This window comes from Capricornis sumatraensis, chromosome 1 (genome assembly GCF_032405125.1).
Source record: "Capricornis sumatraensis isolate serow.1 chromosome 1, serow.2, whole genome shotgun sequence".
In the NCBI taxonomy this organism is placed as follows: domain Eukaryota; kingdom Metazoa; phylum Chordata; class Mammalia; order Artiodactyla; family Bovidae; genus Capricornis; species Capricornis sumatraensis.
In genome coordinates this window covers 251,893,175-251,915,022 of record NC_091069.1, presented here as the reverse complement: position 1 = coordinate 251,915,022, position 21,848 = coordinate 251,893,175, and the positions used below count along the sequence as shown (strand labels likewise).

The 21,848-nt window shown below is 49.7% G+C and overlaps 1 protein-coding gene across 2 annotated transcripts; it reads left to right on the top strand.

The window, feature by feature from the left end:
* The first annotated feature begins 2,864 nt into the window (after window positions 1–2,864).
* Window positions 2,865–21,079, top strand: SPATC1L (spermatogenesis and centriole associated 1 like). 2 transcript variants are annotated; one of them, XM_068985468.1, is made up of 4 exons: window positions 2,865–3,066; window positions 10,302–10,646; window positions 20,076–20,227; window positions 20,745–21,079. In XM_068985468.1, the coding sequence occupies exons 1-4, from the start codon at window positions 2,865–2,867 to the stop codon at window positions 21,069–21,071; spliced, it is 1,026 nt and encodes a 341-aa protein (XP_068841569.1). In that variant the 3' UTR covers window positions 21,072–21,079. The 2 variants fall into 2 exon arrangements, with proteins under 2 accessions (XP_068841569.1, XP_068841563.1); XM_068985462.1 differs by having other exon boundaries at window positions 10,296–10,646.
* The last annotated feature ends 769 nt before the right edge of the window (window positions 21,080–21,848 follow it).

Genomic DNA, 21,848 nt, shown 5'->3' with positions numbered 1-21,848 from the left:
AAAAATGTCAATTCAACAAGAAGGCTTAGCAATCTTATATGCACCTAATAATAGAGCTTCAAAGTACATGAAGCAAAAGCTGGTGGGACTACAGAGACAATTAGACAAATACACGATAAAAGTGGGAGATTGCAGTACTTGTCTCAGCAACTGTAGACGAAACCTCCAACCAGCTTGAGTAACCGCATTTATATAACATAGCATTCTTTCCAGTGCTTATTCACTAAGGCCATGTGCTGTGTCAGGAGACAAGTGTCAAGAAATTCAAAAGGATTGAAACTGCACAGAGTGTACTGTGACTGCTGTGGAGTTAAGTTAGAAATCAGTAATAAAAAGTCTTAGAAAATCCCAAATATATGGAAATGAAACAATATACTTCTAAATCATCTATAGTCAAGCTTTCCTAGTGGTTCGGTGGTTAAGAATCTACCTTGCAATGCAGGGGACATGGGTTTGATCCCTGGTCTGGGAAGATCCCACATGCCACTGGGCAACTAAGCTTGAGTGCCACAGCTTCTGAAGCCTGTGCACCTCGAGCTGGTGCTCCACATCAAGAGAAGCCACCTCAGTGAGAAGCTCACACACTGCAATGAACAGAGCAGCCCCCAACTAGAGAGCTCTTGTGTAGCATCAAAGACCCAGCACAGCCAAAAATAAAGACATAAAAAATAAATCATCTATAATTAAAAGCACAAGGGTAATTAGAAAATATTTCAAACTGAACAAAAAAACATCAAAATGTGTGGGTTGTCACTAATGCAGCATTTAGAGACATATTTACAGGCTTACATGTTTAGTGCTGAAAATTAGGTTTCCATCTTAAGAATCTTAAAACCAAATAAGTAGAAGGAAGGGAATGCTTGACAGAAGAGTAGATATCAGATGCTGCAGAAAACATACAAGAAGATCAATGAAACCAAAAGGTGATGCTTTGAGAAAAGTTAACAGGCCTCTAGTCTGACCAAGTTAAGAACTTGTATTGAGACTACAAATGGTACATCAGTACAGATCCTGTGGAAGTAAGCCTGCACCCTTCTCCCTGGCGCATGTTGGTCCCACCACTCTGCTTCCTGTAGGTGCTCCTGCAAAACCCACTGGCACTGTTGCTGCACTTTTACATTTGGCTTTTCTGCCTTGGCTGTGCCTATTTGTGCTCAGAGGTGTGAGGCTTCAGAGAGGGTAGCAAGGAAATATGAACTGTGTGATGCCTGTATTCCACAGTGTAGATGATGTGGACAAATTCCTCAGAAGCCACAACTGTTGTCTAGATGGGAATGAGATGAAGTGGAAACGTTAAGTGACTTTATTGGTACTTAAAAAATTACATCAGAAACTTTCCCAGAAGAAAACTCTAGGCTCTCATGACCTTGCTGGTGAATTTTTCAAACATTTAGGAGAGAAATAGCAATCTAACCCAGCAAAGAGAGGAGGGAACCCTTTGCAACTCATTGTATAAGATCAATACGAGCTTGATAGTAAACAGGGCAAAAAAAGGAGATAGAGATCAATTTCCTCCATGAATATAGAAACTACTTAAAATATTAGCAAGCTGAATGTGATGTGTTAGAAGGGAACTGCATTATGACCAGGAAACTGGCAGGATGTTCCCAGGTCCATGGCTGAGAAGGTTTTCTTGGGTTGGGAAAGAAAACGGCATTTTAAATGTGAGGGGAGGGGCCGGCAGAGTGGAGCTACTCATGCCCCCCTGCCTGATTCTCGAGCCTGGTAGGGCACTGCCTCCAGCCTTCCTCAATGGGTGCCGTCGTGTTTCCACTGTGCCATCTGCTGTGTCTCAGGATGTGAGAGGGACGGTTGGGATTTAGTATCACTTTTCCGCAAGCCCCACCCAGGGCTCTGTCTTCCTACAGTGACCTTGCACTAAGTTATTAGTCTGGGAGGAGTCGAAGCTGTGTTCTGCTGGGGGCTCCTCACACCCCACCCCAGCCCTCGCTGCCAGGGAGGGCCCTAGACATCGGCAGGAGGGGAGAGAGGACTCGATGCTCCTGTTGGGGCTCATCCTCAGGAGGAGCAGGCCTCTCTGCTGCCTGTGGGGCCAGGAAACTGCTGACTTGGTGTGCCTCCCAGGTATATAGTTGGGGGCAGGGCTCACAGAGGTCACACTGCTTGAGGACTGGAACCTGGGCAGGACTCTGCATGGGGTTGTCCAGACGGCCCTGTGCCCTGGCTGGGGGTCCTCAGGTGCCATACTGGTCAGTGTCCCAGATGCTCAGTGCTGGCATTTAGTGTGGGAATGCAGACGTGCTGCTGGGACCCTGAGGACCAGGGGAGTGCAGTCAGCAGGTGGCCTCCGACTGCCAGCCCTCGAGAGCCCGCCAGAGCTCCATGGGCTGTGGGGGCCGTTGAGGGGCACTCCCCGGCCTGTCTCCCTTGTGCCCACAGCCTCCTCTTCCTCAGGCGTGCATCCTGGGGGTATGTCATCCACATCTGCAGGTCAGACAGCCCCAGCTCCGGGTCGGCCTGCATGCCTCCAGGACCCTGCAGGTGGCCTGCAGTTGGGGTGGGGCAGGGAAGGGGGTCCTTGAGTCACTCAATGTAGGCAGAGCTCCCCTCCCCCAGGCCTGTGGATACTCCTGCAGCCCAGATTTCTGGCTGTTCCCGGAACATTCTGGCCTCGGCCTCGGCTATTCCCTTGCTGGGGAGTCCACCCCGTGAGGTGCCCCAGCCCCACCTCCTGTCCCCGCCCCTCTGCTCACCGTGGCTGAGACGCTGCCACTTTAAGGGCGACATCACAAGGCTGCGGAAGGCCGGTGGAACTCGGGGCTCTTGGCGTTTCTGGAGCGCCCACAGGCTCTGATTTTCCATCTCCATGGGGCCGCGGGCCCACACGTGATAGAGGACTGGCCATGGCTGAGGGCAGCGAGCTGATGAACAGGCTCATGAGCGAGAACGCTGACCTCAAGAAGCAGGTGCGTCTCATGAAGGAGAACCAGATGCTGAAGCGACTGCTGAGTGAGAGCTGCCAGGAGAGCTGTGGGCGCGGGGGCCGTGACTTCCTCTTCCCCAAGGCGCCCGCCTACCCCGAGGCCTGCTCCCCGGGGAGTGCAGGTGAGCCGGCTCTGGGAGGTGGGTGGGCAGGCGGGTGACCCGCTTGGGCTAGTGGGGCTCCGTCCATGGTGGCTGCCGAGGTGCTGCCACAGAGGCTTAAAGCAGGTCCACTGAGGCCAGCCCAGGGGACGGCAGAGCCAGGCCGTGTGCAACTCTGCTCTCCTGGAGGCTGGCCAGCCGGTCGTGCTCAGCCCTCGGCCAGGGCAGCTGTGCCCACGGTACTGGCTGATGGCTGTGCCCAGAGAGGGAAGGACCCTGCCTAGGAGAGAGACCTGTGGGTCACAGACAGGAAGTAAGTGTGGCGCAGTCACCCAGCTCACCCCGTGGGAGCCCCTTCAGAGGCCGAGACACTTTCTATGAAGGTAGCTGGCTCTGCTTGAAAGTTTTTGTATGTGGGAAGTGTGACTTAGGGCATGGTTGGCGCCATGACCTTAGTCTGAGTGGCTGGGATGTGGACCATGTGGCCCCGTGACCAGATGAGCTCCGTGTTCCTGGAGGTGATGATCACTCACTGCGCAGCAGGGCAGGTGGAGTCCATACCCCAGCCCTCACCCTGGCAATGCCTGTGCCCACCCTGGCAATTCCTGTGCATGCAGACCAGCTGTCTTCTCAGGATAAGTTGTTCACCTAGAGTGAGTTGTTTTCCTCTGTTGAAGCTTCTTTCAGAGCTGCTGCTGGTTCCCAGGGGGATGCTCGGCTGCTCTGGGACCCACTCTGGATGTGGTCACCTCCCGAATGTTGGGCGTGGTCACCTCCTGCCCTGAGCAAGCAGACCCTGTGAGCGAGCATGTCCTGGGGTGCGAGGGTCCCTCATGGCATCTCTACACCTTCAGCCTCAAGGTGGGCCTTGAGGAGGGAGCTCAGACAAGCAGAGTCCTCATGGTGGGGGATGGCGGGTAGAGGGGGGAGCAGCTGGAGGAGCCTGGGGCCCTGTCCTCAGCTTGTGGCCAAGACACACAGTGTCCCCAGGTGACCATGGGTAGAGGTGGGCCTGTCTCTCGGTGCTGTGTCCTTGGCATGACACCCTGCAGAGGGTCCATGCCACCTCCTCAGCCTACGAGGAATGCCTGCCTGGCAGTGGCTGCCTGAGGCACTTGTCCCCAAGGCTTTGTCTGCGCTGTGACCATTGCCAACAATCATGTACCTCGGCCTGCTCTGTTGTCCTTTGTCCTAAGAATTGAGCTTTGCTGAAGCACAAGCTGGAATCAAGATTGCTGGGAGAAATATCAATAACCTCAGATTTGCAGATGACACCACCCTTATGGCAGAAAGTGAAGAAGCACTAAAGAGCCTCTTGATGAAAGTCAAAGAGGAGAGTGAAAAAGTTAGCTTAAAGCTCAACATTCAGAAAACTAAGACCGTGGCATTGGTCCCATCACTTCATGGCAAATAGATGGGGAAACAGTGGAAACAGTGACAGACTTTATTTTTGAGGGCTCCAAAATCACTGCAGATGGTGACTGTAGCCACGAAATTAAAAGATGCTTGCTCCGTGGAAGAAAAGTTATGACCAACCTAGACAGCATATTAAAAAGCAGAGACATTGCTTTGCCAACAAAGGTGCATCTAGTCAAAGCTACGGTTTTTCCAGTAGTCATGTATGGATGTGAGAGTTGGACTATAAAGAAAGCTGAGTGCTGAAGAACTGATGCTTTTGAACTGTGGTGTTGGAGGAGACTCTTCAGAGTCCCTTGGACTGCAAGGAGATCCAACCAGTCCATCCTAAAGGAGATCAGTCCTGAATATTCACTGGAAGGACTGATGTTGAAGCTGAAACTCCAACACTTTGGCCACCTGACACGAAGAGCTGACTCATTTGAAAAGACCCTGATGCTGGGAAAGATTGAAGGCAGGAGGAGAAGGGGATGACAGAGGATGAGATAGTTGGATGGCATCACTGACTCGATGGACAAGAGTTTGAGTAAACTCTGGGAGCTGATGATGGACAGGGAGGCCTGGTGTGCTACAGTCCATGGGGTCACAAGGAGTTGAACACGACTGAGTGACTGAACTGAACCCTCAGGGCACAAAGCTGTCTGTGTGATCAGCGGACTGGCCAGGCTAGAATGTGGGCTTTGGGTGAGGTGCAGGCCCTTGCTCAGGCTGCTCTGTTCCCCATCAAGGTACAAATCAGGCCGTCTCTGGGGCATGGCCAGCACCCCACCCAATGGGTAAGCCCAGATCCTCCTGGATGAGAGTCTTAGGAGGAGCCCCAGCCCCTGGCCCGCCCGAGGCCTCAAGCCTTCCAAAGAAAGGCTTTGGAGCCCCTTTTGCAGGGTGTGGGCTGATGGGCCCCCACTGTCTTCAGAGCCACCTCCATCCCCAGGGTGTAACTTTGGCCTTGGGGCTGGAGTTGGAGAACCAGCAGGAGTTCCCCAGCAGAGCTCGAGGTTTCAGACGGACGGGGAACTGTGCACAGCAGCGGCTCAGTGTTTGCTTTAGAAACTGGGTGTGGTTTATTTATTTATTAATTTTGGCTGCAGGCCTCTCACTGCAGTGGCTTCTGTTGTTGTGCGGCACAGGCTCCAGGGTGCACGGGCTCAGCGACTCTTGGACTCTGGAGCGCAGGCTTCAAGTAGTTGTGGCACAAGCTTAGTTGCTCCACGGCGTGTGGGATCTCTCTGGACCAGGGATGGAACTCGTGTCCCTGCATTGGCACTTGGATTCTTTACCACCAAGCCACCAGGGAAGTTGCACAGGATGTGCTTTAAAAATCTGTTGTTCTCACTAAGCAAGATCACTTGGGGTTAGCGTGACTACTGCAGGCTCCTAGCCCCCCCCCAGCAACATCCGCTGTCCACGTCGACTCTAGCTTCTCTCTGAAGTTTTGGTGGCTGTTTGCATGTGTATCCCAGGATCCTCAGTTTATGTGGACAGGGTGGAGCCATTCTACACTGACTCCCCAGCCATCCATCTTCCGCCCTTGACCATCGGCCATCTCCTGGAGGGCTTGCTCGCTGTTCCCTGTGGGTTCACCACCAGCCCTTAAGTCTGGTCCCCATGACAGGAGTGCTCCTCCATCTCCCAGCAGCCATGGGGGCTTCACAGGTACCCCTGCTCATGGGGGCTGTCCAGGAATCCTTGGGTCAAAGGCCACATGCAGCTCAAGTGTTGACATGGACACTGGGACCCTCTCCAAAGGGCTGTGGCCTCTCCTGCTACACCTTTCCCGCAGCTGGTGTCACCCATGGGAGGGGGCCACTTTGCATATGGTGCACATGTTCTGAGGGACAGGGTGGGGTGGGGGCCTTGGCCATCCTAGGCCCTCCCCTCCCAGGCCAGTTTCCTCCAGATCACCCTCGTGCCTGAGCCCCTGGCGTCTCAGAGCCTCCACGGTTGCCTAGACGCCTTGTCCTGCATGGAGTGTCCAGTGATTTTAAGTAGTTTCTGAGTGTTCTCTTTGCCTCTTCCCTTTACCATCACGAGACAGCTGCTTCTGTATTGTCATATATACATTCTAAATAGCTGTGTAATAGTCCAGAATCAGATGAACCAGAATTTAATGAACTCTCCTTATGTTTGAAATGACAGTTCTTTTCTCTTACCCTGAAGTAAGTGTTAGTTGCTCAGTCGCTTCTGACTCTTGTGACCCCATGGACCATAACCCGTAAGGCTTCTCTGTCCATGGAATTCTCCAGGCAAGAATAATGGAGTGGATTGTCATTTCCTTCTCCAGCCCTGAAATAAGTGAAGTGAAGTGAAGTCGCTCAGTTGTGTCTGCCTCTTTGCGACCCCGTGGACTGTAGCCCGCCAGGCTCCTCCGTCCATGAGATTCACCAGGCAAGAATACTGGAGTGGGTTGCCATTTCCTTCTCCAGGGGATCTTCCCAACCCAGGGATCGAACCCAGGTCTCCCACATTGCAGGCAGATGCTTTAACCTCTGAGCCACCAGGGAAGCCCACCCTGAAGTAAATACCACAGCAAAACCATTTTCTATTCAGAGTTATTGCCTTAGGGTATGTTTCCCTAAAGGTAGAATCACTGGCTCAGAAGGCAGGGTAATTATTTTCACATCTCTTTTTCTTACATTTGCCCAGAGAGTGAGATCGTCCCCTGCACCTCTGTTAAGTTGCTCTGACTTTGTTTCTTCAAGTCTCTTTAGCCATTTCTCGCATAAATCTTTCACATTAATTGGTTTATTCCTGGGGCACTTTATGTTACTTATTGCAATCATGGATGGGATTTCTTTTTCCACTGTGTTTTCAGTTATCTGTGTTACTGTGTTTTGGAAATCTGTTGACTTGTAAATATTTAGCCTATATCCAGGCCCCTTATCATATTTTGCTTACTTTATATTTTTATTTTTACTTTTGGCCACCAGGCATGCTGGTTCTTAGTTCCCCAACCAGGGGTTAAACCCAGGCCCTGGGCAGTGAGAGCGTGGAGCCCGAACCACTAGACCAGCAGGGAATTCACTATCCAGTCCCTCCCTGAGCTATTTTGTTCTGCTGAGTTTTCCAGTTCTTTCTCCCCTGTTTTCTCAGTTCTGTAGCTGCTGTTTACAGACTTAAATGGGGTTGGCGGCTCAGACGGGCTTCCCTGCTGGCTCAGTGGTAAAGAATCCACCTGCCAAGCAAGAGACAGGGCTCAATCCCTGGTTCAGGATGATCCCCTGGAGAAGGGAATGGCAACCCACTCCAATATTCTTGCCTGGAGAATTATCACAGACAGAGGAGCCTGGCGGGCTACAGCCCATGGGGTCACAAAGAGTTGGACACGTCTTAGCAACTGAACAACAACGGCAGCTCATACGCTCGTTTCTGTCTTTCTTCCTTAGGAATCCCAGGACTTTTGGCCTTGACAGCCTCCCCGCTCATCCTTCTGGAGGGTGGTCGGCAGTGGACAGCCCTGTCTGTCCAGGTATTGGGGGTGGGGGGTGTAGGCTGGGCGCTGGGGAAAAGCCTTCTAGTCCTTATTTTCAAAGAACAACAATGACAACAAAATTGAAGAAGGGCTCATTTTGTTAAGATTTTATGACCTCACTTCTGTACTGGCCGAAGTGCCCTCGGCTGCACCCCCACTGGCCTGTGGGGTCTTGTTCCACTGTGTCGTTGAGAGACTCCTGGTTCTGGGCCTGAGCTGTTTGCTGTGGGATCTGTTTGGCTGGGGCTTCGCTCAGGATCTCTGGACTCTGTTTTCTCTGATTCCTATGTGAATCTGGGCTGCAGTTTTCTTTCTGTGAGTTGTCTTTTCAGGGATTTGAGATCAGAGTTGTGACAATTTATAAGCTTGATAATCAAGCATCGTTTAATTTTTTCAGTGTTCCAGCCTCATTCATGTGATGCAGGGGTTGTGAATTGTTTGGAGACTTGAAAGAACTCATTCACCAACCACCCAGGCCTTCAGCTCTTTGCCCATAATTCTATAACTTCTAGGTTTTTATTTTTTGCTTATTCATCTGTGCAGGTTTTCTACTTCTTATTGAGTCATTGAAAATAGCTTCCCAAGTGATCTCTCGTTTATTAAAGTTTTCAAGTAATATTCAATTGGATATAATCTTTTATGATTTAAACATTGTCTTCCTGGTCATTCTTATCTGGCTTTTCTCATTTTCAATTTTATTCTTTTGTTTTCTGTTTCTCTAAAGTAGCTTTCCACAGTTTCACTATCTTATTGGACTTTTTGTAGAACTGTTTCAAGTTTATTTCTGCTGCTATTTTTATTATTCTCTGACTTTTGCTTTCTTCAAGAGTTCATCCCTATATGAATGTTTAATTTTTTGATGATGTTTTAGAAGTAATTAAAGGATTTAAGTTGCTAATTTCACTTTAGATACAGTTTTAAATGTATTGATGTCAATATACCTAGTGTTCTGATTTTCATTATTTCTCAATAATCATTTTTTCTATTTTTATTTTCCCCTTGATCTGATTATTACTGAAGATAATTTTTTTTTCTAATATGTATATATTTTTTGGTCTTAGTTGTGGCACTTGGGCTTTCTAGTTGTGGAGTGGACTGAGTTGTTCTGCAGTATGTGGGATCTTAGTTCACTGACTAGGGACTGAACCCACAATCCTTGCATTGCAAGGTGAGTTCTTAACCACTGGACCATTGGGGAAGTCCTGAGAATGCTTTTAATTTTGAGGAGATGGGGTTTTCTATTGACTCTGACTCATTTATAGTTTAATATGGTTTGAAAGTTTTGACTATGTGTGTATGTATGTGTATATGAAGTTGCTCAGTCGTGTCCGACTCTTTGCGACCCCATGGACTGCAGCCTACCAGGCTCCTCCGTCCATGGGATTCTCCAGGCAAGAATACTGGAGTGGGTTGCCATTTCCTTCTCCAGGGGATCTTCCCGACCCAGGAATCGAACCCAGGTCTTCCACATTGCAGGCAGATGCTTTAACCTCTGAGCCACCAGGGAAGTTTTGACTGAGGATTTAAAAAATTGTTTTATGTTTCACACAACTTTGTTAAGCCTTGGGAATAACAGAAGGGAATTTCAGTTCACTAAATAGAAACTAAAAGTGAAGTGCAAACACACCTGACCGCACAACAATCCCTTTAAAATTAGGTCACAGATATGGCTCTTCCCCAAGCCCACGAGTAGAGTTTTCCCAGTCCCTGCCCATGGCTGGGATGGCCTACCTCCCCTGGGAATATGTGAGTCCTGAACAAAGGGGCCCAGGCTTCTGGGACTGAGCCAGAGGAAGAACAAGCACTGGGGGCCCTTGCTGCCTCACTGCTGTGACTTCCTGACAGTTCCTGGACCGTGTGTCTGGCAGGGGACACACATGAGGGATGCTGACCACCGCTCTGCTTTTACAAGGAATCCTGGAAACAGTCCCATGTGCAGCAGGGTGGGGGGTAGATGAAAAAAAATCCATGTGTTTGTGTGCACGTATGTGCAGATGTGTGCCCATGTATGCACATGTGCCAGGAAATGGTTCAGTGAACCATAGAGCTACCCAATGACACACTCATCATGGATAAATCTCAAAAAGAGAAGTTTCATAATAAAAGGTGCTGGACAATACCATTTATATAAAATTTAAGACGCACATGTAGGTCACTGTCACAGTGTGTGGACACACAATGGGAGTGTTGGAGTGTTGGTACGTGTGCTGTACCTCTGGACCCGGGGCTGCTGGTGTCCTGGGATCCATCGCCTCCTGCAGAGGGGAAGTGGGGACAGATGTCAGAGCTGGGGGCAGGGTCTCTGCAAGATGCGGGTGCTCCAGGAGCCTCCACCTCACAGCTTGTTCCTCCCTCCCTGCCCCAGTTTCAGACTTTGGAAGGTTCACCAGTGGCCCTGATGCACCCTCCCAGCTGCAGGGGACCTCCCTGGAAGACCTGCTGTGCTCACATGCTCCCCTCTCCAGAGAGGATGACACCTCCCCGGGCTGCGTGACGTCCTCCCAGGTGCCCTTCAAGGCTTTTCTCAGCTCCCCAGAACTGCGTGTCTCCCGAGGCTCCGACCGAAAGCTGTCCCCACTTCTGAGCCCCTTGCAGGACCCGCTGGTGGAGAAGACCCTGCTGGAGACCCGGGAAGTGGGCCGGCCCAAAAAGGTGTGCTTCTCAGAGAGCAGCCTGCCCTCCGGGGACCGAACCAGGAGGAGCTACTACCTGAATGGTGAGGAGGGTGAGGAGCAGGCAGGAGTTGGGGGTTGGCCGCTGGGGAGGGCCCAGCTTCTGCATCCAGCCAGCAGCCGGAGAAGGAGAGTGTGCCCATGCTCCTGGGATCTGGGGCCCTGTCTGTACACATCTTTTGACCATTTAAATAAGTGAGTAGCTTATCTTCTTATGACTGAGTTGTGTATTCTGGATACCAGACTTTTTTGGTACATGTTTTACAGATATGATCCATGAAGGGGGAGGGGGTATCCTTCCCTCCTCCAGTGGACTACATTCTGTCAGAACTTTTCACTATGACCCACCCATCTTGGGTGGCCCTACAAGGCATTGCTCATAGCTTCATTGAGTTATACAGGCCTCTTTGCCATGACAAGGCTGTGATTCTGCTTCATTGACTACACTAAAGCCTTTGACTATGTGGATCACAATAAACTGTGGAAAATTCTGGAAAGTAAACTGTGGACGTGGGAATACCAGACCACCTTACCTGTCTCCTGAGAAACCTGAATGTAGGACAGGAAGCAACAGTTAGAACTGGACGTGGAACAACTGACTGGTTCAAAATTGGGAAAGGACTATGTCCAGGCTGTATGTTGTCACCCTGCTTATTTAACTTACATGCAGAGCTCAGTTCAGTTCAGCTCAGTTGCTCAGTCATGTCTGACTCTTTGGGATCCCATGGACTGCAGCATGCCAGGCTTCCCTGTCTGTCACCAACTCCTGGACCTTGCTCAAACTCATGTCAATTGAGTCTGTAATCCAACCATCTCATCCTCTGTTGTCCCCTTCTCCTCCTGCCTTCAATCTTTCCCAGCATCAGGGTCTTTTCCAACCAGTCAGTTCTTCTCATCAAGTGGCCAAGTTCTTTCTCATGGAGCTTCAGCATCAGTCCTTCCAGTGAATATTCAGGACTGATTTCCTTTAGGATTGAATGGTTGGATCTCTTTGCAGTCCAAGGGACGCTCAAGAATCTTCTCCAACACCACAGTTCAAAAGCATTAATTTTTTAATGCTCAACTTTCTTTATGGTCCAGGTCTAACATCCATACATGACTACTGGAAAAACCATAGCTTTGACTAGACAGATCTTTGTCAGCAAAGTAATGTCTCTGCTTTTTAATATGCTGTCTAGGTTAGTCATAGCTTTTCTTCCAAGGAGCAAGTGTCTTTTAATCCCATGGCTGCAGTCACCATCTGCAGTGATTTTGGAGCCCAAGAAGACAAAGTCTCTCACTGTTTCCATTGTTTCCCATCTATTTGCCATGAAGTGATGGGACCAAATGCCATGATGTTCGGTTTTTGAATATTGAGTTTTAAGCCAGGTTTTTCACTCTCCTCTTTCACTTTCATCAAGAGGCTCTTCAGTTCCTCTTCACTTTCTGCCATAAGGGTGGTGTCATCTGCATATCTGAGGTTATTGATATTTCTCCTGGCAATCTTGATTCCAGCTTGTGCTTCATCCAGCCCGGCATTTCTCATGATGTACTCTGCATAGAAGTTAAATAAGCAGGGTGACAATATACAGCCTTAACATACTCCTTTACCAATTTGGAACCAGTCCATTGTTCCATGTCTGTTTCTATATGCAGAGTACATCATGTGAAATGCTGGGCAGGATAAATCACAAACTGGAATCAAGATTGCTGGGGGAAATATCTCCAGGAGTTTGCTCAAATTCTTGTCCATTGTGTTGGTGATGCTATCTAACCACCTCACGCTGCCCCCTTTTCCTTTTGCCTTCAGTCTTTCCTAGCATCAGGGTCTTGTCTAATGAGTCAGCTCTGTGCATCAGATTACCAGAGATTTGGAGCTTCAGCATCAACATCAGTCCTTCCAGTGAATACTCAGGGTGGATTTCCTTTAGGATTGACTGGTTTGATCTCCTTGCCATCCAAAGGGCTCTCAAGAGTCTTCTCCAACACCACAGTTCAAAAGCATCAATTCTTTAGCTTTTAGCCTTCTTTATGGTCCAATTGTCACATCCATACACGAATACTGGAAAAACCATAACTTCGGTCATATGGACCTTTGTTGACAAAGTGATGTCTCTGCTTTTTAATATGCTGTCTAGGTTTGTCATAGCTTTTCTTCCAAAGAGCAAGCTTTTTTTCATTTTATGGCTGCAGTCACCATCTGCAGTGATTTTGGAACCTAAGAAAAAAAAAATCTGTCACTGCTTTCAATTTTTCCCCTTCTATTTGCTATGTTCAAAATCCCTCAAGCTAGGCTTCAGCAGTATGTGAACTATGAACTTCTAGAGGTACAAGCTGGATTTATGAAAGGCAGAGAAACCAGAGATCAATTTGCCAACATCTGTTGGATCATAGAAAAAGCAAGGGAATTCCAGAAAAACATCTGCTTCATTGACTACAAAATGATCATCTTTGTTGTGGTGATCCTTGTTCAGTGGTCCTTCATGTTACTATCGTAATTGCTTTGGGACACCAAGGACTACGCCCATGCAAGACAGAAAACTTAATGCCTAAGTGTTGTGGGTGTTCTGGCTATTCCACTGACCAGCCCCCCTCCACCCCTCTCCCTCTGCTGGGGCCTCCCTTGTCTCTGAAACACAACAGTATTGAAATTAGGTAAGTTAATAACCCTTCAGTGGCCTCTAAGTGTTCAAGTGAAAGGAAGAGTTACACATCTCTCACTTTAAATCAAAACATAGAAATGATTAAGCTCAGTGAGGAACGCATGCCGAAAGCCAAAGTGGGTTGAAAGCTGGGCCTCTTGTGCCAAATAGTCAAGCTGCGAATGTGAAGGAAAGTTCTTGAAGGAAATGAAAAGTGCTACAGTGAGCACACAAATGATAAGGAAGCACAACAGCTTTATTGCAGATATAAAGAAAGTTTTAGTGGTCTGGGTAGAAGATCAAACCAGCCATGCCATTCCCTTAAGGGAAAGCCTCCTCCAGAGCAAGACACCAACCCTCTTCAGCTCTGTGAAGGCTGAGAGAGTTGCAGAAACTGCAGAAGAGAAGTTGGAAGCCAGCAGAGGTTGGTTCATGAGGTTTAAGGAGAGAAGCCATTTTATAACATCAAAATGCAAAGTGAAGCATCAAGGTCTGGTGTAGAAGCTGCAGCAAGTTGTCCAGAAGATCCAGCTCAGATAATTCATTAAGGTGGCTACACTAAAGGACAGATTTTCAATGTAGATGAAACAGCCTTCTCTTGGAAGAAGATTCTATCTAGAACTTTATAGCCAGAGAGTAGAAATAAGTGCCTGGCTTCAAAGCGTCAAAGGACAGACTGATTCTCTTTTTAGGGGCTAATGCAGCTGGTGACTTGAAGTTGAACCCAGTACTCATTTATCATCTAAAAGAATTCAGTTCAGTTCAGTCGCTCAGTCGTGTCCGACTCTTTGCGACCCCATGAATCGCAGCACGCCTGGCCTCCCTGTCCATCACCAGCTCCTGGAGTTTACTCAAACTCATGTCCATTGAGTTGGTGATGCCATCCAGCCATCTCATCCTCTGTCGTCCCCTTCTCCTCCTGCCCCCAACCCCTTCCAGCATCAGAGTCTTTTCCAATGAGTCAGCTCTTCGCATGAGGTGGCCAAAGTATTGGAGTTTCAGCTTCAGCATCAGTCCTTCCAATGAACACCCAGGACTGATCTCCTTCAGAATGGACTGGTTGGATCTCCTTGCAGTCCAAGGGACTCAAGAGTCTTCTCCAATGCCACAGTTCAAAAACATCAATTCTTCAGCACTCAGCTTACTTCACAGTCCAGCTCTCACATCCATACATGACTACTGAAAAACCATAGCCTTGACTAGATGGATGTTTGTTGGCAAAGTAATGTCTCTGCTTTTGAATATACTATCTAGGTTGGTTATAACTTTCCTTCCAAGGAGTAAGCATCTTTTAATTTCATGGCTGCAATCACCATCTGCAGTAATTTTGGAGCCCAGAAAAATAGAGCCTGACACTGTTTCCACTGTTTCCCCATCTATTTCCCATGAAGTGATGGGACCAGATGCCATGATCTTCGTTTTCTGAATGTTGAGCTTTAAGCCAACTTTTTCACTCTCCTCTTTCACTCTCATCAAGAAGCTTTTTAGTTCCTCTTCACTTTCTGCCATAAGGGTAGTGTCATCTGCATACCTGAGGTTATTGATATTTCTCCCGCCAATCTTGATTCCAGCTTGTGCTTCTTCCAGCCCAGCGTTTCTCATGATGTACTCTGCATATAAGTTAAATAAGCAGGGTGACAATATACAGCCTTGACATACTCCTTTTCCTATTTGGAACCAGTCTGTTGTTCCATGTCCAGTTCTAAATGTTGCTTCCTAACCTGCATACAGGTTTCTCAAGAGGCAGGTCAGGTGATCTGGTATTCCCATCTCTTTCAGAATTTTCCACAGTTTATTGTGATCCACATAGTAAGTCATAGCATAAATCTAAAAGAATTATGCTACATCTACTCTGCGTGTGTTCTATAAATGGACAAAAAAGCCTGGATGACAGCATATCTATTTGCAGAATGGTTCACTGAATACTTTAAGCCCACTATTGAGATGTACTGCTCAGGAAAAAGATACCTTTCAAAATATTCCTGCTCATTGATGATACACCTCGTCACCCAAGGTCTCTGATGCAGATGGACACGGAGATTAAAGTTGTTTACATGCTGCTAAGTCACATCCATTCTGCCCATGTATCAAGGAGTACATTTGACTTTCAAGTTTTATTACTGAAGAAATATACTTCATAGGGGCTTCCCTGGTGGCTCGAACGGTAAAGAATCTGCTTGCAATGTGGGATACCTGGGTTCAATCCCTGGGTTGGAAAGATGCCCTGGAAGGGGGCATGGCAACCCACTCCAGTATTCTTGCCTGGAGAATTCCATGGACAGAGGAGCCTGGCAGGCTACAGTCCATGGGGTCACAAAGAGTTGGACACGACTGAGCCAGTGACCACAGCACAGCACAGCACATACTTCATAAGGCCATAGCTGCCATAGGTAGTGGTTCCTCTGAGCTGGAACTTTCTGGAAAGGATTCACCATTCTAGATGCCACTAAGGACATTCATGATTCACAGGAAGAGGTCAGAATATGGACATTAACAGGAGTCTGGAAGAAGTTGATTCCAGCCCTCATGGATGACTTGGAGGGATTCAAGACTGCACTGGGGGTGTGGCTGCAGATGTGGGAACAGCGAGAGAACAGTAGTTAGAAGAGGAGCCTGAGATGTGGCTGAGCTGCTGCCGCTGCAGATAAAGGCTTCACACAGGAGGAGCTGCTTCCTATGGGTGAGCTAAGAAAGTGGTTTCCTGAGGTGGAATCTACTCCTGGGGAAGATGCTGAAACGACGACAGAAATTTAGAACAGTACGCAAACTTAGCTGAGAAAGCAGTGGCAGGGTTTGACAGGGGCTAACTTTAATTTTGAAAGAAGTTCTATCGTGGGTAAAATGCTCTGAAATAGCATTTCATGCTACAGAGAAATTATTCCTGAAAGGAAGAGTCAGTCAGTATGGCAAACATCATTGTTACCTTTTTAAAGAAATTGCCACACCAACCCCAACTTTCAGCAACCACTGCCTGATCAGTCAGAATCTGTCAATACTGAGGCAGGACCCTCCACCAGCAAAAAGGTTATGTCTCACTGAAGGCTTAGAGGATGGTTAACAATTTTTAGCAATGAAGTATTTAAAAATTAAGGTATGTACCTTTTTTTGGACATAATGCTTTGCACATTATAGACCACACTGCAGTGTAAACCTAACTTTTATGTGCACTAAGAAACAACAATTCACGTGACTTGCTGTCTTTTTCTCTTTTTTTCTCGGTTATCCTCTTTTTTTTAATTACTCGACTTGCTTTCATGTGGTATTTGATTTATTGTGGTGGTCTGGAACTGAAACCAGCAATATGTCCAAGGTATGCCTGTACATCTCTCCATCTTTTTAGTTCTTTAAAAATACATTTCAGTAATATTTTATAGCTTCTATGTGCAGGTCTTGCACATTTTTGTTGAATTTACCCTTTAGTATTTCATGTTTTTGATGCTATAATGAATAGTACTTTTTATCAATATGAGTTTCTGATTATTTGTTTCTAATATATAGTAACACAATTGATTTTGTATGTTTATCCCATGATGGTCAACTTGACTGGGCCATTAGGTGCCCAGATATTTGGTCAAACATTATTCAGGGTATGTCTATGAAAATGTTTTTAGATGAGTTTAATATTTAACTCAATAGACTGAATAAAGCAGACTGGCCTCCTGAATGCGGGTAGGCCTCATACAATCAGTTGCAGGCCTGAGTAGGATAAAAAGGCTGACTCTCTCCCAAGTAAGAGAAAATTCCTCCTGCCTGACTGCCGTTGGATTACAACTGGAATCTCAGCTCTTCTTGGGTCTCAAGCCCCCAGTCCTTTAAACTGGAGCCACACCATGGGTTCCCTTGTTTCTCAGACCTTGAACTCAGCCTGGGACTACATCATCAGCTCTTCTGAGCCTCCAGCTTGCTGACTCACCATCACAGAATTATGTCAATATTCATAATTGCGTGAGCCAATTCCTTTTAATAAACACACAGAGACACACACAGACACAGACATACACACAGATAGGTTCTACTTCTATCTGTAAAATCTATGGTGATACCATCTCTTATTTCTGATAGCGGTAATTTTTTCTTCCTCTTTTTCTGTAATTAATCTGGCGAGGGGTTTATCAATCTTACTGACTTTTTTCTATGAGGAATAGCTTTTTGGTCAGATCTTGAAGGGCCCAGGTTGGACTAGAAATGCTTTCTAGATCCTCTCAGATCTAGAGGTTGCTCGTTCCTTCCACCTAATTTATCCTTTAGAGGAGGCGAGGCAGGGAGAGGGGCCGGCTCCTGATGAGATAACTGTATTAATACGGAAGGGGAGACTGTTTCCTGCTCCTCCATGGGTCTGTTTGCCCTACCATGCTTCTGTGTGCTGTATCTGGTCCTCAGCTGGAATTCCTGGGTCGCTTCTGCAGCGTCGCCAAGTGATTTTGGCAGGAGTGCACTGAAAACCAGGGCTTCCCAGGTGGTTCGGTGGTAAAGAACCCGCCTGCCAGTGTAAAAGACATGGGTTTGATCCCTGGGTTGGGAAGATTCCCTGGAGAAGGAAATGGCAATCGACTCCAGTATTCTCGCCTGGGAAATCCCATGGACAGAGGAGCCTGGCGGGCTATGGTCTATGGAGTCACAAAAAGTTGGACATGACTAAACAACACAACACTGAAAACTACAAAACATTGAAAGAAATAAAAGAAGACCTCAGTAAATGTAAAAAGTCTTCTGGTCATGGCTTGAAGGACCTAATATCATCAAGATGGCAAACCTCCCCAAATCAATCTACAAATTTCAATGGAATCCCTATCAAAGTTTCACCTGACTTCTTAGCAGAAATTGTATGTATCCTAAAATTTGTATGGAGATGCATGGGACTCAGAATAAACAAAACAGTCTTGAAAAAGGAGAATAAAATTGGAGGACTCATGCTTCCCAATTTCAAAGTTTACTCTAAAGGTACAGTAATCAGCAGCCTGGTACTGGTGTAAGGACAGGCATACAAGTCCATGAAATAGAATCAAGAGTCAGAGATAAACCCATGTATTTACAAGTCTGATGTCTGGCAAGGATCCCAAGACAATTCAATGGAGAGAGAAGAGTCTTTTCAACAAATAGTGCCAGGAAAGTGGATCTCCACATGCAAACAGCTGAAGCTGGACTTCATATCACCTATGAAAATTAACTCAAAATGCATCAGAGATTTTTTAAAAGACCTAAAAGAGCTAAAACCATAAAACTGTTAGAAGAAAACATAGACATAAACCTTATGACCTTGGATTTGGCCACAGAGTCTCAGCTGTGACAGACCTGGACCGTGCTAAGTTCAACCTCATTTTCCCTGCTCAGCATGTCCACTGGCGCGGCCGAGGGAGCAGGAGGACACGGGCCCCCTCACCTATCCCAGTGCCCACAGAGGAGGAGGAGCTACCCACGCCTGGCCTTGATAAGCATGTGTTGACTGCCATTCTGTTCCTTCCCAGAGTGACTAGCCAGGATTCTAGGATGGGTGGCTATGTGGGCAGTCCCAGGATGGGGCTGAGGGAGGGAGAGCAGCTGCCCATGGTCACAGGTAGGGTTTGTCCTGCAGTCCAGTGCGCACAGCTGCACAGAAGCCCTTGCGGAGGTCTCGGAGTGGCCCAGTGACTCCCTGGGCCACTGAGCCCTCCAGCAGGGTGGGGAGTCAGACCAACCTCTGTATGTGGTGGCGGTCCTGAGCCCTTGGTAGGCACAGGTGTCTGTGGGTAACAGGACCTGGGGCCAGCTCGCCATGGCAGAGCACCCAGCCCGTCTGTGCACTACCTGCCTGCTGGACGGACCCTGCGGGGCTTCACCATCCAACACTCTTGGGAGGGGTTTGGATCACTGTCGGGTTAGAAAGTTGCAGGGCTTTAGAAAAAGCTTTAGAAATGGGCCTGTTATTAAGTGTCTCCTGTGGGGAGGAGCAGAGTTCGGGACACGTGGGGGCCTGTGCAAGTGCCCGCTCTCCCCGCAGAGTGCATCCTGGTCAGTGGGGCACGCCAGGTGCCGTGAGGCGGGCCCTTCCTCACTCCATGCTCCCTCAAAGTCAGGTGCACCTGGTGGTAACGGCCGTCAGTGTGATCTTCAGAGAGCACAGTAGTTTCGAAGGGCAGTGGTGGGATCGTGGCATCGGGTGGAAGATGTGCTGCCATCAGAGGCTGCTGTGGGGAGTGGCAATTTGGAAGCAATTTTGGAGGGTAGGGTGGTTGATGTGCTGGGGTGATATTGGGGGAAATAATTAGAATCTCCCGTGAACCCAGCAACCCTCAAGTCTTATTATGAAATAAGCATTAGACCAACCTGCAATACACACAGGCTGCTGAGGCAGAGCGTCTCACTGTTTCACGTAGCTATGCAGGCTGGACCCACACGGGCTACATATGTGTTCTTGAGTTAACCAGGACCCTACCTTCAGGTGGGGACATGCCTAGCCCATTCTGAGTTCACCTGGTCATGGGGCTGAGAGGTCCGAGGGGCGTTACCCCAGACCAGGTGCTGAGCTGGTGCTGGTGACAAGGGGACCAGAAGCCAACCCTGGGCTGTGAAACGTCCACCTCAGGGAACTGAGGCAGGGCCTGGGATTGGGGCTGCCAGGGAGCAGTGGAGAACAGGGAGAAGGGTGCCCCCTCAGGTCACCACTGGGCCCTGCAGGAAGGCCTTGCTGGGGTCCCCAGGCTTCACCTCAGACCCACAGTGGCAACATCTGGGTCAGCCCTCTCCCTGAAATGGACCCTGGAGCACAGGCAGGAGGAATGTGGGCAGCCCTGGACCCTCTGAACCCCTTGACCCTCCTACCCTCCCGGGTACTGGCTGCCCTTCTCACCAGCCCCGCCCAACCCTGCCCCCCAGAGATCCAGAGCTTCACTGGCACCGAGAAGGATGGTCGCATTGTCGGGGAGATTGCCTTCCAGCTGGACCGGCGCATCCTGGCCTATGTCTTCCCAGGGGTGACCCGGCTCTACGGCTTCACTGTGTCCAACATCCCTGAGAAGATCAAACAGGTACGCCTCCCTGGCTGGAGGCCTTCCCCTGGCCGGGCTCCTGACCTGCCCTAGGACCCTTCCAGCCCAAGGTCCCATCCTTGCCCCTCCCCCCCCCCGACCCCTGCCCCAAGGTCCCCTGGCCCCCAGTCCGCTGTAGTGCCCACAGCCGCAGGCCTGGGCAAGGCTGAGTGGTGTCTGAGTGGGGAATAGATAAGCTGCCCCACGAGTCCCTTTACCTGTCTTTCGTAGTCTGGGACAGCCTCAGGAGTGGCCTGGGGCGGGGATCCCCGTGACGCTCTGCCCCACTGGCAAGGCACCTTTTCCGGGCTCCTGGGGTGGAGCTGCCTGCTCTTCTGTCAGTCCCTCTGCGCTGGAGGGAAACTGGCCCCCTGGTGGGGGCCTGCCTCTGGGCCTCCGTGTCCCCATCGACACAGCCGTGCTGGGAGGGCACCAGGATCTCGCCCCGGGCCTGCGCCTGGCCTCCCCGTCCCCGCGGGTCCCTGGCCCTGCCGCCTACTCGCGCCTGTGCCCGCAGACGTCCATCAAGTCCCTGGACGGCTCGGTGGACGAGAAGAAGCTGCGGGAGCTGACACACCGCTACCTGACGCTGACGGCGCGCCTGGAGAGGCTGGGCTACAACCGCGACGTGCATCCTGTGTTCAGCGAGTTCCTTATCAACACCTACGGCATTCTGAAGCAGCGGCCGGACCTGCGTGCCAACCCGCTGCACAGCAGCCCGGCCGCCCTGCGGAAGCTGGTCATCGACGTCGTGCCCCCCAAGTTTCTGGGCGACTCACTGCTGCTACTCAACTGCTTGTGCGAGCTCTCCAAGGAGGACAGCCGCCCGCTCTTCGCCTGGTGAACCCGCGCCCCGCGCCTCCCTGCAATAAAAGCGTGTTGCAACCTCGGGCGCCACGCTCCTCCTCGTCCGCTCCCCGGCCGGTGCGCCGAGGGCGCCAGGGCCGGGTGGGCCGCTGCCCGCGCTGTCCCGCCCCCGGCCGGCGCGCCCCCTGGCGCCCGCCCCACAGCCCACACCTGCGCGGTGAGCCCTAGTCTATTAAAGTCGTCTGTTTGCTGTTCCTCCTTTACCGCTGCTCTTTGAGGGCCGGCGGCGGGTTCCCGTGGGGGTCTCCCTGGAGGGCAGGGCCTGGAGCCAGGGTTCAGCCGCGGACAGGGCAGCTGCAGAGTCCGCGGCAACGTGAAGACACAGGCCCTTGTTCAATGCCAGGGACAGCAAGACAGCAGCGGAACTTTAAAGCAGGTGCCCGCGTGCAGCCGGGTGGGCGTCCCTGTCAGTGAGGCCGGTCCAGGGTTGGCAGTTTACCTGCGAGAGGATTCCTGGCAGCCGGAGCCCCTGGAGGGGAGCCGGTGTGGGCTGGGCTCTTCCTGCCGGGTTCTGGACTCGCGAGCCCTGGTCCTTTTGGCTGCAGGGTGGTCACAGAAACCAGTATCGGGGCACTGACTGATGAGATCGCTTTCCCTGTAAATAGTGGAGCTTTCCAGGGTCCCCTCCTCAGGAGATATTTTTAGCACCTACCAGCATTTTCAATGTTTCAAAACTGCCCCCAGAACTGGTCTTGGCATCACACTGGGTCCCCTCTGTGCCTCTTGCATTCCCAGCTGTGGCCAAGCCCTGGGC